General features: G+C 42.3%; 1 protein-coding gene across 5 annotated transcripts in view; it reads right to left on the bottom strand.

Annotated features, from left to right (window-relative positions):
• TTC7B (tetratricopeptide repeat domain 7B) overlaps nt 1-17,341 on the bottom strand; it is a 246,124-nt gene that overhangs the window by 160,067 nt on the left and 68,716 nt on the right. For 3 of the 5 annotated variants that reach the window (XM_059373525.1, XM_059373527.1, XM_059373529.1), the window contains 2 exons: nt 5,787-5,908; nt 5,110-5,133 (listed from right to left, as the gene is read on the bottom strand). In XM_059373525.1, coding sequence (XP_059229508.1) covers nt 5,110-5,133; nt 5,787-5,908 — 146 coding nt within the window. The remainder of the gene's footprint in view (nt 1-5,109; nt 5,134-5,786; nt 5,909-17,341) is intronic. The other 2 variants (XM_059373526.1, XM_059373528.1) reach the window with 1 other exon arrangement.

The following is a 17,341-nucleotide window of genomic DNA, read 5'->3' as shown; positions in this document are numbered from 1 at the left end:
GGCAGGGACTTTGCTCCTCCTCCTTGCTGCTGCCTAGGACAGGGTCCAGTACCTAACACGCAGGCAAGTCATCCTCCTTACGTGATGAACAAATGACCTTCCTGAATGAAGAATTAGGGAATGGGCCTAGAAACTCGAGCTCACTTCGGTCAGTTAAAGTGATCTCCCGGGGCGCCTGGGTGGCTCAGTGGGTTAAGCTGCTGCCTTCGGCTCAGGTCATGATCTCAGGATCCTGGGATCGAGTCCCGCATCGGGCTCTCTGCTCAGCAGGGAGCCTGTTTCCTCCTCTCTCTCTCTCTGCCTGCCTCTCTGCCTACTTGTGATCTCTCTCTGTCAAATAAATAAATAAAATCTTTTTTTTTTTTTAAAGATTTTATTTATTTATTTGTCAGAGACAGAGGGAGAGAGAACGAGCAAGCACAGGCAGACAGAGAGGCAGGCAGAGGCAGAGGGAGAAGCAGGCTCCCTGCCGAGCAAGGAACCCGATGTGGGACTCGATCCCAGGACCCTGGGATCATGACCTGAGCCGAAGGCAGCTGCTTAACCAACTGAGCCACCCAGGCGTCCCAATAAATAAAATCTTTTAAAAAAAAATAAATAAAAGAAGAGAAAAATTAAAAAATGTTTAAAGTGATCTCCCATAGTTTACTCCTTTATACAACAGAACATTACCTACATGTACATCTAAACCCTTCCTTCTCTCCGACTATCTCCTAAAATGCAGGCCCATTTCCTTCTAATATCTGAATTTCTCTCAAAGACTGTTCACAGACAGAAAGCTGATACATATTAAATGCTTCCCGGAAACATCTGAATTCTCTATTCGCTGCATTTGATTTAGGCTATAAAAAGTCACGTGCAGATTAAAAAGTGAACACTTCTTACCACTGCGGGAGAGAAGACAGCCAGAATGCTAGAATGCACAGGCCAACTCGAAGCTGCTCTGGAGCTTGGGGAGCCACCACGGCCCCCCCCCCCCTCGCTTCCTGGCCGGCCCCCGCCCCATGGCCATGCGGGCTGGCTGCTGCAGCTACTCTCTGGGACGGAAACACAGGAAGCGCCCTCCTCGGCAGCCACTGGGACACTGCAGGCCCCACGGCCCCTTTTTCGGCCTGCTAATTCTAGGCCACATTAAGCAGAGCTGAAGAGTCACAAAGGTCAACAAAATTACCGAGGAAGTCTGGGGATTTTTAAAGCCAGTGCACAGTGGTGATCAGCAGTCTGTTGGATTGACTATAACAAAACTCCCCAAACTCCCCTCTACATGACTTTATTCCCCGGCCTGGCACCAAGCATGGTAGGGCAACCCGAGTCTCATGGTACCCCCTGACTTCCCACCTTCTCCAGGTCAGGGTCTCCTGGGCAGAACTCCGTGATGTACCCCAGCAAAGCGTACGACCCACGAGCATATCTCCCAGGAGGTGCGGGGCATTGGCCTTTTGGTTTTAATGTATCCGCATCCTCCCTGAATTAAAACCAATTCAGAGCCAAGGAAAACACCAGATGCCATGCATTTTGCCCAGTCAGTGCATCTGACAGGGCTGACAAGAAGCAAAGATACTTGAAATGTCCTTTGCCACCCTTTGTTGATAAGAGTTGGGCAAATATTCCTAAACCAGCACGCAGACCATAACTGGCACCCCAAACCCAAGCTTCCTGGAAATTCTGGCCATAAGGACTCCAGTGAGGAGTATCATTTCTCTTTCCCTTCGAAGGCTGAGGGTAGGAGGATTCCTGGCTCACTCAGTGGGGAGTATGTGATTCTTGATCTCAGGGTTGTGAGTTCAAGCCCCACACTGGGTGTAGAGATTATTTAAAAATAAAATTTTAAAAATCTTAACACCCCAAACAACAAGGCTATGGGGACCCCCAGGCTGAAGCCATCTCTGGGCACTAGCTGTGCTGCCTAGCAGACACCCCTGACTACCCCATGAGACCAGTCACCCCACCTCCTTTCACTGGCGCACCGACAAGGTCTTCAGTCATTAGCACTAGGCCACTCAACCAGGACACATCTTGAGCTGAGCTCATCTAAACCAGCAGTTGAAAATAAATGACCTTCCCTTAAAAATGTGTCATGGAGGGCGCCTGGGTGGCTCAGTGGGTTAAGCCGCTGCCTTCGGCTCAGGTCATGATCTCAGGGTCCTGGGGTCGAGTCCCGCATCGGGCTCTCTGCTCAGCAGGGAGCCTACTTCCTCCTCTCTCTCTGCCTGCCTCTCTGCCTACTTGTGTTCTGTCAAATAAATAAAAATAAAAAAAATCTTTAAAAAAAAAAAAGTGTCATGGAGGTTCGGCAATCAAATGAGTGCTTTGCAAACTCCCACTTCCACTGGAGGCCAACCTTCACCTAGTACCATCCTGCTGGAAAGTTGGCCAGGCATCTGCATCCCTGGAAACGACAGCTGGGCGCCCACTACCTGCCTGATGACTTGCAAAGTGCTTCCACACATGTTGTCTTACTTGTGTCTCACCTCAGCTCTTGGTGGTTGGGGGTGGGGGGGGCTAGACCCATTTTACAGATAAAGAAATTGAGACCCAGTGAGGAGAAGGACTGGTTCCAAATTGCTGCTCTTCCTCTGAGTGCCTGCCTGGGCAAGGCCACTCCAGAAACGCTTGGAGCTTGTGTCCCAACCCTCTGAGGCTAATGCATTCTCATTTCCCCTTGGCAGAGCTGAGCAAGAGGGGTTTTTTCATCCCTCCCAGGCTTATTCCTGCTACCCAGAGGGACAGGAGAACTAGACCCGAAACAGAAGTGGCTCAGTGGGGCTCAGATGGCACCAGGTATTCTGTGCCTCCGGGAGGAAAGAGGCTACAGGGGATGTGGGGGAAGAGGAAAAGGGGAGGAGAGAGAAGGAAACACGATCTGAGGCGTGTGCTGGAAAAGCTGCAAGGAAAAGTGGGAGGAGAAAACCCCAATCGACAGCACAGGCTGGGAACCACCCCTGGCAAGGTTTCATCCTTGGGTCCAGTGCCTTGGCGAGGCAGGGTGACGAGAGACCACTCACTGTCGGAGCGTCGGACCCGGCCTCTGCACACACAGCCTTTCCCCTGAGTGAAGCAGTGCCAGGAGGACGGATGGCAGATCCTAGCAGCCAGGTCACCATGGGCACACGGGGACAACACTAGTCATGGCGCCAGCCTCGCAGGGCACCAGTGCCCGGGAGAGAGCCGAAGCTGTGGAGATCAAGGACGGTGAAGGAAGAGCCTTGGTCTGGGACTCGGGTGCTTTCTGAAGGAGACCCGAATTCACTGGTTTGGCATGTACTCTTGGGAAAGATGGGAGGACTATAAAAGAATCAGATTAATTACTCAAACTCAATAAGTACTCTGGGATGACAACTACGAAGCTGAAGATACCGAAATACATTTCTAAAGACAAAGATGGGCTTTATCAATTCCCATCTCTTATTGCAAAGCTCTTCTATAGCCCATTTCCTTAATCCTTGCAAATCAAATGCTGTCCATGATACCCTTCCAGATGCAGATTTCTAAAGTGCAGAGGGCACCTGGGTGGCTCCGTCTGTTAAGTGTCCGACTCTTGGTTTTGGCTCAGGTCATTATTTCAGGGTTGTAAGATCAAGCCCCATGTCGGGCTCTGTGCTGGACATGGAGTCCACTTAAGATTCTCTCTCCCTCACCCTCTCCCACTTCCTGCTACGCATGTGCTCTCTCTCTCTCTCCAAAAAAATAAATAAAAATAAAAGTAATTTAAAAAATAAAGTGCAGGAAAACAAAAGGAAGCAAACACATCAGAAGACCGGATGTGGGAAGCCACTGGTGCTTATGGACAGCAGCTACCTCCAGATGTCCCCACCTACTCCACAGAGATCCCAGTTGTGAAAGTCCATTGACAATGACCCAGGCGTGGTTCTTGGGCCCTGAGAAATCCACTGCTCTAAGTCAGGCAGCCTGGAAGCACTGGACATGCCCAAAAGCTCCTGCTGCTTTCTCTCCTTTCATCCATAGTCTGTGGTCCCCAAACTGGCCTTCGCCTCCATCTACCTCAAAGTAATCTCTCATTCCAGCTGCTAAGGACATGGTAGCTAGCAAGAACCCTCTAAAGAAGTTGGCCAATCCTATCACTGGTCTTTGAAGCCATAAAAAGAGTGAGAGGACAAGAAAGGAGAAAAGTCTTCAAAGTTAAGCAGTCCCTTCACCTTGGCTACGTTAATGGGAATCTCCTTGAACTTGGGTAAAATAAAAAGAGAGATGAGCAGCTAAGCAATTCCCGGCATGTAATCAGTCTTCTAGGGCAAATCTGTCATCATTATATTTTTTAGTTGGATTCCAGGGAGCAGCCAACATTTCAGGGCAGGAGGTCAGAGCCCAAGGGGACTAGCTTCTTCCTCTTCAATGAATAGGCTTCAGATGAAAATAAATTATCCAGCCCACCTTCACCAATCCTAAAATCCAAAGCATTTTCAATAGAAGTAGTGGTTTGGCAACCCTGAAAGCCCCAAGCGAATGCATTCCTGTCTCTGGACTTGCATATGGGAGACAAGCACACTTACAGGTTAGAGGAAGAGAGAGCAGGGTTGGGGTTCCTCTGTGATGACAACCATTTATTGTCAATAGGGAGAAGAAACAAATCACTCAAAAAAAAAAAAAATTCCACTTTCACTCCCTTCCCCCTCTATTTACAACACCATAGGAAATAGAACTAAAAATTCAGCTTAGAGGACATGCACTATTGCTCAGATGAACCCAATCCATAGCAGATGAGATCAAACTCGAGAGCATCTTCTTGGCCACCAAGGCCTCGGGCCAATCCAAACCTTGGGGTGTTACTGCGAACCTTCACACGCCGTGTTGATCTGAACCAATGGCCTTTGGAGCCAACCAACAATTTAACTGGATTTGGAAAGCATTTACCGGCAACAAATGAGAAATGATTGCACATGTCTCTGAGCCACTGGGCAGAAGAAACGCCACTTCCACGAGCTACGCCCCAAGGTTTGATGCTCTTGAAAATGAAGAGGGAGCAACTCCACTGTTCATTTATCCAAAGGCTGGGACTCATGTCCCCTCTGTGGTTCCAAGCACTACTGGACTATTTCTAGAGGAAGGGGAACAGGCCTACGAGGAGCTATGGAGAAGCCAGATACCTACTGTGGGTCTTCATGCACATCTATCCTGCAGCACAAGGTCAAAACAAGGGACAGCTGAAGAGATTTGGAAGACAATCATCGCATTTCTCATAAAAGCAACACAGAAAGGAAAACAAACGTCAAATGTATCAGAGAGCTATCCCTCACAGTCGCGTTGATAAACTTTCCTAAACCCTTCTCGAAAGCAGCTCAAGGTGAAAGTGTGCCCGGGTGACAGCAGAGCCACACTCACTTTCCTAAAAACTGCTAGAGTTTGGCAGACCCAATTCTCTGAACTGAGAAGCCAACCGGAGATGACCCTGGGTGCGGGGATTTCCAGGTCACGGACTCCTCCCCCAACCAAAGGGGTTGGCCTTGGCCTCCACTGCCCAGGAGAGGGGGTGTGGCCTAAAGCTGACTCCCCAGAGACCCACCCACCCAGCTGGTGCTTCCAACCTATGACTCCTACTCACGAAGGGGCCCTCCTTCCTCCCTTCTCCCACCTTCACACCTCATGGCAAAGGGAGAGAGCTGGGGGAGAAGACACAAAAGAGCCTACATTCACGATTTTTAAAAACCCTTCCAATCATAGTTCATATTTAAAATTGCTCTGGTACAATAGCTAAACCGGAGATAGCATGGTGAGGCTTTCTACTTTCCTCCTTTAGGAACCTGAGTTAAAAAACGAAGAAGGCTTACCCATTTTTGAAATAGAGGACATGGGCTCTCTGAAGTCCTGTTTCTAGGAAAAAACCTAGTTCTTGATCGTGGGGAGCAGGGCCAGGCTTAGGGCTTCTGTTTTGAATATTGGTAAGTATTACCTGGAAGGGGAGAAAATCGGAAAACTAATCAGATCCACATCCAAGCCTAATCCTTTCAAACCACATCTCTAAACGCGCTGCACGGCCTGATGGATCAGTTTCCTCGCGCCAGCATCGGTGCATGGGGACTGGTGCAGAGGTGGGCGCGAAGACTAGGAAAGCTGGGGTGTGCCCGGCTCTCCTGGCACGGAGGGCTCAGGACTGAAGGGTGCTGAGGGGTACACAGTGCCAGCAGAAGCACTGAGGCGGAGGGGCTCTGCTAGGTGCCAGGATGTGGCCGGAGAGGGGGAGTAAGAAACAGGTCCTGGCAACAGGCAGGAAGAGTCATCGTCCACCAATGGGTGAGGTCACAGACAGGTGGGCCAAGGCTCCAGCCCTAAGTAAGCTTGATGAACCCAAGGAAAGCTAAGCTGAGAAGTGCCGTGACTGGCACTGGCCCCGAAATTCCCCAGGGAGGGCGAGCTCTCTAGTCCAAAGCCAAGGCCTATGGACTCTCAAGGGGACTTCGGAGAAAAACAAACTAAGTTCTCTCTCTCCCAAAACTTGATCTTTTGTCAACAGATGATGAGCTTGTAAAGGTCTAAATGTTTAGCCCCACAAGAAAGACTGCCAACAAATCAGGAGAAAGACCTTCAAGTCGAGTGGGTTACAGAGAAGTGTAAACACATGTCTACTATTAGAGGTTACCCGCTTTATACTGGCAAGTGAAATAAAGCATTTATCAAACAGAAGCTCCTTGCGGCCCATTTAAAAACCCTACACGTGTTCTCCAAACATGTTGTCCCCATCTGCTGAAAGTCAGCAGCCCTTCAAAGACCCAGCTGTAAGCCAAAGCTCAGACACTCTAGAAGTCTCAGAAGTATTCTCCATGTGGAGTTGAAGCAATTGCTGGTTCTCTAACTTTTAAGCTTCAGGAAACAGCAAAGAAAGTGCACAATGAACAGATGTTGTGGGATGAAATCCAGGTGAGCAACCCTTGCATTTGAACTACAGCCCAGCATCTTATCAAAACTGCCTGGCTCCTTCCCGACTTAGCACTTGGCTCTGCGAGTGCTAAGCAGTAGGTGTTCCTCATACCCCATGTGAACTGTCATTTTGGGCTTTACTGCAGGTTCCTCCCCAACACATCCTCCAAGAGCTGCACATGCAAAGAGCACAGTCTCCTGTAAGTCTCTCTCAGGATGATCTCACCCATAGAAATCTCTGAAGCCAGCTCCCAAAGTTATCCTCTCTACTACAGACTTTCCTTCTGAACACTAGACTTATACATTCAACTGCTTCCTTGTCATCTCCACTTGGAGGCCCAACACTTAAACCTTTAAAAAAAAAATTAGCCTTCATTTGCTTTCAAGAATAGTTTTTAATTTTTAAAAATACTGTGATTACTGTAAAGCAAAGCCAGTTCAGAAAGAAAATTAAAAATCATCTCAAAATTCCATCACACAGAAATAACCAGGTAACATTTATTTAACAATAATTCAGGTATCTCTATACATACGTATCAGGGAAAGAAAGGTAAAAGTCATTTTCCAAAAACTGAGATTGTGTTTCATATGCCAGTTTTAAATGGAAACCATTACACTTAATTTTAATTAAATTTAACAGGAGAAACTAAAATGTGACCAAAGTAATCACTCAACTTCAGAAAAATGTGTTTTTTTACACAGAGTCATTAAAGGTATGGGCACTTGTCTTAGTTAAAAATGAATCTTGTATTTATTATATGTATATATGTGTGTGGGTGCATGGAGAGAGTATAGATGTAGATACAGATATATTTTAACAAATTAAGTCTTTTGCTCCATAAAAGTGAGATGTCTTACCACTATTTAGTTTTCTTTAATTTCTTTCAATAGTGATTTGTAGTTTTCAGGGTATAAGGTTTGCACTTCTTTTTATTATTCCCATGTATTTTCATCTTTTGATGCTATTATAAACGAAATTGTTTTCTTAATTCCATTTTCTGGTTGTTAGTGTAGAGAAATAAAAGTGTAGTTTTTATACCGACCTTGTATTCTATATTCTTGCTGAAATCATTTACTAGTTAAAATTGGGTCTGTAAATGTGAATTCCTTAGGATAGTCAATATACAAGACCATGCCATCTGCAGACAGAGATAGTCTTACTTCTCCCTTTTCAACCTACATGTCTTTTATTTATTTATCTTGCCTAATTGCATTGGTTAGAACCTCTACTACAATACTAGAAAGAAGTAGAGAGCTCAGACATCCTTGTCTTGCTCCTGATCTTAGGGGCGAAATACCCAGTCTTTCACTATTATATATGTTGTTAGATGTAGGTTCTTCATAGGTGCCTTCTATCAGGTTGAAGATGTGAACTTCTATTTCTATCACGAGAAACAGTACTGGATTTTGTCAATGCTTTCTCTACCTCTACTGAAAATATCATTATAATATGGGTTTTGTCTTTTATTCTACTGACACATTACATTAATTGATTTTCACATGTTAAGTCAGCTTGCATTCCTGAAATGAAATCTTGCTTAGTCATGGTATATAATCTTTTCTATATGTTGTTGGATTTGGTTTGCTGATATTTTGTTAAGAATATCTGCATCTATATTCAGAAGAGGTATCAGTCTCATAAAATGAGTTAGGGAATGTTTTCCTCCTCTTCTGTATTCTGGAAGTTTTTATAGCATTGCTGACATTTCTTCCTTTAGTGTTCGGCAGAATTCACCAATAAAGTCAACTTGACCTGTAGTTTTCTTTACGGAAAGGCTTTTAACTACAAATTAAATTTAATAGACACAAGAATATTTGGGTTATCTATTCCTTCTTCAGTGAACTTCAGTAGTTTGTGTCTTTCAGGGAATCTTTTTTTTTAAGTGATCACATTTATTGGCATAAAGTTGGTCACAATTTTCCCTTACCACCTTTTTTTTTTTTTAAAGATTTTATTTTTTAGGGCATCTGAGTGGCTCAGTCGGGTAAGTGTCTGCCTTTGGCTCAGGTCATGATCTCAGGGTCCTGAGATCAAGTCCCATGTCCATCTTTCTGCTTCTACTTCTATGCTCACTCTCTCTCAAATAAATAAAATCTTAAAAAAAAAAAAAAAGATTTTTTTAAGTAATCTCTACACCCAACATGGGGCTCAAATTCACAACCCCAAAATCAAGAGTCACATGCTCCACTAACTGAGCCAGCCAGACACCCCTCCCCTCACAGTCTTTTTTTTTTTAGAAGATTTTTTTTTTTAATTTACTTGACAGACAGAGATCACAAGTAGCAAAGAGGCAGGCAGAAAGTGAAAGAGGAGGAAGCAGGCTCCTTGCTGAGCAGAGAGCCTGATGAGGGGCTTGATCCCAGGATCCTGAGATCATGACCTCAGCTAAAGGCAGAGGCTTTAACCCACTGAGCCACCCAGGTGCCCTCCCTTGCAGCCTTTTAATGTTTATGAATCTATGGTACCATCTCCTCATCTTGGGTGTTGGTAATTTGTGTCTTTTCTTTTATTCTTTTCAATCTTGTTAATAGTTTACAAATTTTATGGATCTTTTCAAAGAATCCATTTTTAGTTTCACTGATTTTCTCTGTTTATCTCTTTTCTATTTCATTGATTTTTGTTCTGATCTTTATTATTCCCTTCCTTTTGCTTGCTTTGGCTTTAATTTGTTCTTTTTCTAGTTTCTCAAATTGGAAATTTAGACCATGGATTTGAATTATTTTTCCTAATACACATTTAATGCTATAAATTCTTCTATATATTTTGTTTTAGACATTTAGAAGCTCTATTATTAACTACATACACTTTTAGAATTGCAGTGCCTTGTTGATTGACTCCTTTCTAGCGTACCTTCTCCCTTTATTGCTTGAAAATATTCCTTGTTCTAAATTCTACATTCTGATGTAATAATCACCCTAGCTTTGTTTTGATTATGGTTTACATGGTATATAATTTTACTTTTTGTCAACTTAAATATTAATTTTAAATGGTTTTCTTATAGATAGCATATATTAGGGCTTGCATTTTCATCTAATCTGAAAATCTCTTCCTTTTAATTGTTCAGACTATTTACATTTAATGTAACCATTGACAGGATTGGAACCATCTTGCTTGTTGTTTTTTTAATTGTCCCATCTGTTGTTTCTTTTTTTCTTTCTCATTCTGCTTAAAATATATATACATATATATATATATATAAATATATATATATATATATTTTTTTTTTGACAGAGATCACAAGTAGGCAGAGAGGCAGGCAGAGAGAGAGAGGGAAGCAGGCTCCCTGCTGAGCAGAGAGCCCAATGTGGGGTTCGATCCCAGGACCTTGAGATCATGACCTGAGCTGAAGGCAGAGGCTTTAACCCATGAGCCACCCAGGTGCCCCTCTCTCTTTCTTCTTTTTTGATGATTCCATTTCATTTCCACTAATGACTCGTTAATTATGTTTGTCTACCTGTCCATTCACCCATGCCCCCATCCTCCATCTCTTAGCTGCCCAAAGGTATATAATATAGCTCTTTAGTTTATCATGGTCTATGTTCAAATAATATCACACCAATTCATATATAGTATAAATGCTTTATAAAAATATACTTACATTTCTTCCCCCATCTTCTGTGCTTTGGTTGTCACACATCTTACTCCTATTGTATATTCCACAATATGTTTACTATTACTGGTTTAGGTGGTCAATTATATTTTTTAAAAACTAAAAATAAGAAAAAGTCTTTTATATGTATGCTCGTTGTCACCACTGATGATGATCTTTATTTCATTGTATATATCTTTATTTTCTTGTGCTTGAAATTTCCTTAACATTTCTTGTTATGCAGGTCTGTTGCTAATGCATTCTTTCAACTTTTGTTTGTCCTATAAAAAAAACAAAGTCTTTTGTCTTCTTTCATTGAAGGTGTTTTGAAATTTTTCATCCAGCACTTTAAAACCATCTCTCTTATCTTCTAACTTGCATGGTTTCTAATGACAAATCTGCTGTAACTACTAGCTTTTATTCTTCTGTATTTAAAATTTCATTTTCTCTGGCTTCAAGATTCTGTCTTTGATTTTCAATAGTTTAACCACAATACATCTAAGTGTAGGTTTCTGTTTATCCTGCTTGGGGTCCTCTGAGATTCTTGGATATGTGGTTTGTTGTGTTTCATAATTTTGAAAAACTCTCAGCCATTTTCTCTTCAAATAGTTCTTCTGTTTCAGCTTCTCTCTCCTCTCCTTTGTGGACACCAAATACATATTTTTTTCTGTATTTCTTGGATGCTGTTTTGGTTTTCCCCACTCTTTTTTTCTTTTCCTTTTGTGTTTCTATTTGAATCATCTCTACTAACCTACAATCAACTGAAAGATTTTTTCCTTAGCTATGTCCAGCATTCTAATAAGCCATCAAAAAATTTATTTATCTTGGGGCTCCTGGAGAGCATATGACTCTTGATCTTGGGGCTGTAAGTCTGAGTCCCATGTTGGTGAGGTAGAGATTACTTAAAAATAAAACCTTTTATTCAAAAGATTTATTTATTTATTTGAGAGAGAGCGAGCACACACACATGTGAGAATGAGGAAGGGGCAGAAGAGAATCTTCAAATAGACCTCCTGCTGAGCTTGGAGCCCAACATGGGGATCAGTCCCAGAACCCACGAGATCCTGACCTGAGCCAAAACCAGGAGTGAGATACTTAACTGACTGTGCCACCCAGGTGCCCCAAATACGAAATCTTAACAAAAAAAGTTTCTTCATCTCTTATATCATGTTTTATCATTTCTAGCATTTCGGTTTTACATTTTTATAGTTTCCATCTCTGCTGAAATTCGCATCTCTTTATGTATGTTGTATACTTTTTCCACAATATCCTCTAATGTACTATTTTTAAAAAAATATTTTATTTATTTGACAGACAGAGATCATAAGTAGGCAGAGAGGTAGGCAGAGAAAGAGAGGAGAAAGCAGGCTCCCTACTAAGCAGAGAGCCCAATGTGGGGCTCAATCCCAGGACCCTGGGATCATGACCTGAGCTGAAGGCAAAGGCTTTAACCCACTGAGCCACCCATCTCTAACATACTATTCATTAATATTTTTAAGCTCCTATCTGATAACTCCAACACCTGGGGCACTTCTGGGTTTCATTTTGTTTATTGCTCCTCGCAATAGTTTGTGTGTGCACTTGTGTATATCTCATACTTTTAAATACAATGTTTAAGATTGTATGTAGAGAATGAGGATGAGGTAAATAATATTTATACCTGAAAATGGGCACCTCTTTTCATCTATAAGGCAACAAATGTAAGGGACTGAGTCAATCCAGTCAGTAGTTGAAGTTGGGCTGGGCTTTGCTGTTTTTATAAATTACCTCCCTACACTGCAGACTTCAAAGTCCTCAAGCAGTGGGCTACTGACTTGTGCTTACTGTGGGACCGGGATTCTGGAGGGGTTTTCTAAGTGTTTCTGCTCCATCCTATTTTCAGCAGTCCCTGTATGCTTGGACTAGAGGTGATTTCTCTCCAAATTCATGCCCCTTTCCCAGCAGTATTCTACAGTTACTTGTTACTTGGTGCTTTGTTACATTGCTGGTGGTGGGAGGGAGAAATTCTTGGATTTTCCTGGTCCAGCCTCAGTTTTAGGAAGGGCCTACATACCTAGACCTCAGGGATGGGGCTCATCTTCAAGGGGCCCTTTCTGGGCCTCTCCCTCCTAGCTCCTAGAATGTCTTCTGGGGGCAAGAACCACTTAAATTCCACTTCCAGGAAAACTCTAAGCATGAGTAAAGCTCCTAGAAGCCCAGTGTCACCCCCAAAACATAATTTTCTAGTTATCCCATCTTAATAAATAACATCATCCACCCAGATGCCCAAATCAGACCCTGGGTGGGAGGTAGGGAGGTAAAGTTTGAAACCCTGCCACTCTCTAATCTATTACCAAGTTCCTCCTAATGATTTCTCAAAATGTCCGTATCTATCCATTTCTATAACAATTACCTTCACGGAAGCTACAATCACTTCTTGTGAGATTTCCACAATAGTCTCCTAAATGAACTCTCCATGTCATTTCGTGCTCCTTTTCTTCCTTCCCACTTTCCACAAGAGGTCTGAATAACTTTCTATAACACAAACTGGGTCATGCTGCCCCTGTGATCTTTCTCATACTTCAGGTGTCACCTTGATTGTCACCCTGTTGGAAGGGCCTTCTCTTAGGTGGAAGGGCCACCTAACATCACATAGGCCTACCTCTATTATTCCCTCTCCCAGCAGCCCAACCTATTCCTTCACTGCATTTATCAGTGTATTTTTTTTTAACTTGATTACTGACTGTCTCCCTCTGTGGTGCTGAAACATCCACAAAGTCAGGGCCACATCTATTTCACTTATTAATAACGTTCAAGGTCTACTGCGATGTTTGGTGCAGAGTAAGCATTCAATATACATAATAAATGAATGAAATACATGATGAATGAATGAATGAATTTGCAAGACTGACCAGAAACGCAGGAAAAAAAGCAGTAAGAAAGTAACCTACTCTGCACTAGGCACTATGTAGGCACATAGGCTCTCTCATTTATTCCCCCACAAAAAGCCACTGAGACCTATACTGCTCCCCTCGCTGCACTAAAGGAGGAAGCAAAGCTTTGCTCCACTGGGTGAGTCCCCAAACTGCATGGTAGCAAGGGTTAGAGTCAGTGCTGAAACTCACGTCCACCTGACTCTGCAGTCCAGCTCCTTCCCCTTTGTCCCATCAGTCTGCCTTTGCTGGCAGAACAAAGCCCAAAAGACAAGAGGTCAGAGCTGCCAGGATGAGGTTATAAATGGGAAGAACGGGGAAAATACAAGTGGGGAGGCAGAGAGAATAGCTTATCTCAGGGTTTAGCCTTAAGCCTAAACATCTTGGATTTCATCCCTTCTTCACAAAGAACCTCTAACACATGGGCCTGGGCAGGAGCACTGTTTGGCAGTGTCGAAGCCACCACTTGTTCTGAGGATAAACACTTCCCTGCAACAGGACTGCCAACAAGCATCCTTAACATGCGCGGCCCGCTTTGGCAAAAGCATATATGCAGTGACTAAGGAAACACGACAGCAAGAGGGGCAAAGACTTTAGGTCCCAAGACCCAGGTTCAAAGTCAGGTTCTGATACCCCTCACCACTTGTGGACTTAGGACAATTCCTTCAATCTCAGACCTTCACTGTCCTCATCTGTGTAATGGGGATAATTATATCTGATAAGATTGTTACAAATTGTAAGTGGGAAACTTAATGAAGATATAAACATTATAATCCTTAATGGAGGGGCGCCTGAGTGGCTCACTTGGTTAAATGTTGGCTCGGGTCATGATCCCAGAGTGCTGGGATCGAGTCCTGCATCAGGCTTCTTGCCCATTGGAAAGCCTGCTTCTTCCTCTGCCTGTTTGTGCTCACTCTCTCTCTCTCTGGCAAATAAATAAATAAAATCTTCAAAAATAATAATAATCCTCAATGGGGATATATTAAAGAGTTACCTTCAAGTAGGAACAAAAAAACTTTTATTTTTTAACATGGTTTTAGAAAATCTGGAGATTGGAAAAAAGAATCTGGAGATAGGGGGGCGCCTGGGTGGCTCAGTGGGTTACAGCCTCTGCCTTCGGCTCAGGTCATGATCCCAGGGTCCTGGAATCAAGCCCCGCATCGAGCTCTCTGCTCAGGGGGGAGCCTGCTACCTCCTCTCTCTCTGCCTGCTTCTCTGACTAATTGTGATCTCTGTCAAACAAATAAGTAAATTCTTTAAAAAGAAAAGAATCTGAAGATAGGGAGATAAAAGGAAAACATGAAATAGGCAGGAATAATAACAAAAATCATTCCTCTGCCACATAGTCATACTCTTAGAAAAATGAAAAGAATCAACTCTATTTTTGTAGAATTCAGCATTGTGGCTAATATTCCTGTCTTTACCCTTGTCAGCCTTCAAAATTCAGCTCAGGTGTCCTCTCCTTCAGGAACCATCCCTGAACTACCAGGCTGGTCCACCAAGACACTTCTGTGGGCTTGCAGAGTCCTCTGAGTGTTCATCACCAAAGCATGGCCCACACTGGTTATAGGCCTGGGTCTTTGTTAGATCATATGTGTCCTGAGGACAGGCTCTGTGGCTTTTTCATTCCAGTGCCCCTGATATCAAGCACAGTACAGAACATAGACAGCACTCAAAAGGGGTGCCTGGGTGGCTCAGGCGGTTAGTGTCTGTCTTCAGCTCAGGTCATGATCCCAGGGCTGGGATCCAGTCCTGCATTGGGCTCCTTGCTCAGCAGGGAATCTGCCTCTCCCTCTCTCTCACCCTCACCCCTGCTCATGCTCTTGCTCTCTCTCTGAAAAAAAAAAAAAAAAAAAAAAAAGGGACTCAACAAATGTTTGTGTAAGTGAATTAAAAAATCAGAAGCATTGCTATATGTGAAAATGTAATTTAAAAAATAATGATCCTATTCATAAAGCAATACAAATAGAAAAACCTGGGAATAAAATAAACCCATTAAAATCTGTGAAACAAAAGGTCTTGCAAAATGGAAAGAGATATCGTGGTCATAGATGAGTGAAGACTAAATATAAAAATTCTCCGAATTATGTATAAGGTTCATAAAATCCAAACAATCCCAACAGGATTTTTTTAGAACTCAAGAAAATTATTCTAAAATTCACCTTGAAGTATCATCAGAAATGAACTAAGGATATTCTGAAAAATACAAGTGATATGTAATTACAATCCTTTCAGATGTTGAAACCAGTCATAAAAAAGTACTTATTGAATGGTGTCATACTGGTACAATATAAGATCAGCAAAACAAAATAGGAAAGCCAGGAATTACTACTGTATCTAAAATTTTATTAAATTACTTAAAATATATGATAGCAAATGTAAAAAAACAGAGATCATCTTAAAGTGGTAGTGAAATTTGAGAAAAACATTCATTTAGAGTCATATCTAGTGTCACACAACAAAATAAATCCCAAGAAGTTTTGGAAGCTAAAAGTTGTTTTGAAAATATGGAAAAGGATTGAAAACTTTTTAAATCTTGGAGGGAGTCTATCCCAATATTTCAGCTTTAAAACAATGAAATAAATGTAAAAAAAACATCAGGTTAAACTATATACAGATTTAAAATGTATGAGCAACTTAAAAATGTAAATTTAGTGACTGAGAAAATACTCAGAGCAAATATGATTAAAGAGTTAACATATTTATGATGTAGACTTTATTCAAATTGTCAATGACTTCATCCAAAAACTGGACAGAAAGTATACACAGACAAGAACGGAATATAACATAAAGTTACCATATGAGCCAGCAATTCCACTCCTAGGTATATACCCGAGAAAAATGAAAGCATTGTCCACGCAGAATCTTGTATATGAATGTTTGTTGAAACCTTATTATAAGAGCCCAAAGGTGGAAGCAACCCAAATGATAAATGATAAATGATGAATGGATAATTATACCCAATGCAGCATATCCACAAAATCACATATTATTTGTCAGTAGAAAGAAATGCAGCATTGGGACATGCCGAAGGAGCCAGTCATAAAAGACCCATGATGTGTGGCTTTATTTGTATGAAATGTTGAGAATACACAAATCTGTTCAGACTAGGGGAGATCAGAGGTAAATGAAGAGTGAGTGCTAGTGGGACAGGTTTTCTTTTTGAGGCAACAAAACCGATCTGGAATTAAATATTGGTGATGGTTGTATGACTCTAAATATATTAAAAAGTATTGAATTGTGTACTTTAAATGGGTGATTTGTATGGTATGTGAATCCTATCTCAATAATGCTGTAATTCAAAAAGAAATGAAATATAAATCATAAGCAAACAGATGGGAAAAAAATTCACCCTGACTGATAGTAAAAGAAATGTAAACCAAAATTGCAAGCAAGGCACCACTGTCACCTAGCAAACCAGCAAAATAACATTTACATAACAGCAACCCTGTCAAGAGTGCAAAGCGACCACTACCCCCCTGCACCACGCCAAAGGGAAATGTTGGCATGACTGGTAACAAGCAAACGGGACACAATATGTACTTAAAGTGAATGTCAAAAATACCTCCACTTGTGAGAATCTGCCCTTGGGGAACAATGACAGTAAGGGGAGAGTTAGCCGAAGGAAGGCAACATCAGCATTATTTACAACAGGTCGGACCCAACAAGAAGGTAATTATATCATAGAGGCCATGTACTTGATGAAATAGTGTATCTCCATGAAAACATTTTCAAGTGCTGACATAATGTTGAGTGAAAAAAGACAACACTCTTTAATGCTGTAAGATTATGAGGACAAAGACTAACCAAGGATGTACGAAAATTAAAAGAAGCTACTGTTCTTTTCTGGTTTCCAGACTTTTCTGACTCCGTTTCAAGTGCATGTGGCCCCCCCATCCCAGTCAGTCAGATGGCAGGCCTGGAGTCAGAGCACATTTACTGGCTGGTCGCTGGCTTGCCATTTCT

Source organism: Mustela nigripes, chromosome 13 (assembly GCF_022355385.1).
Source record: "Mustela nigripes isolate SB6536 chromosome 13, MUSNIG.SB6536, whole genome shotgun sequence".
Classification (NCBI taxonomy): domain Eukaryota; kingdom Metazoa; phylum Chordata; class Mammalia; order Carnivora; family Mustelidae; genus Mustela; species Mustela nigripes.
Note: the sequence above shows the minus strand (reverse complement) of the source record. Positions and strands in the feature narration are given on the sequence as shown.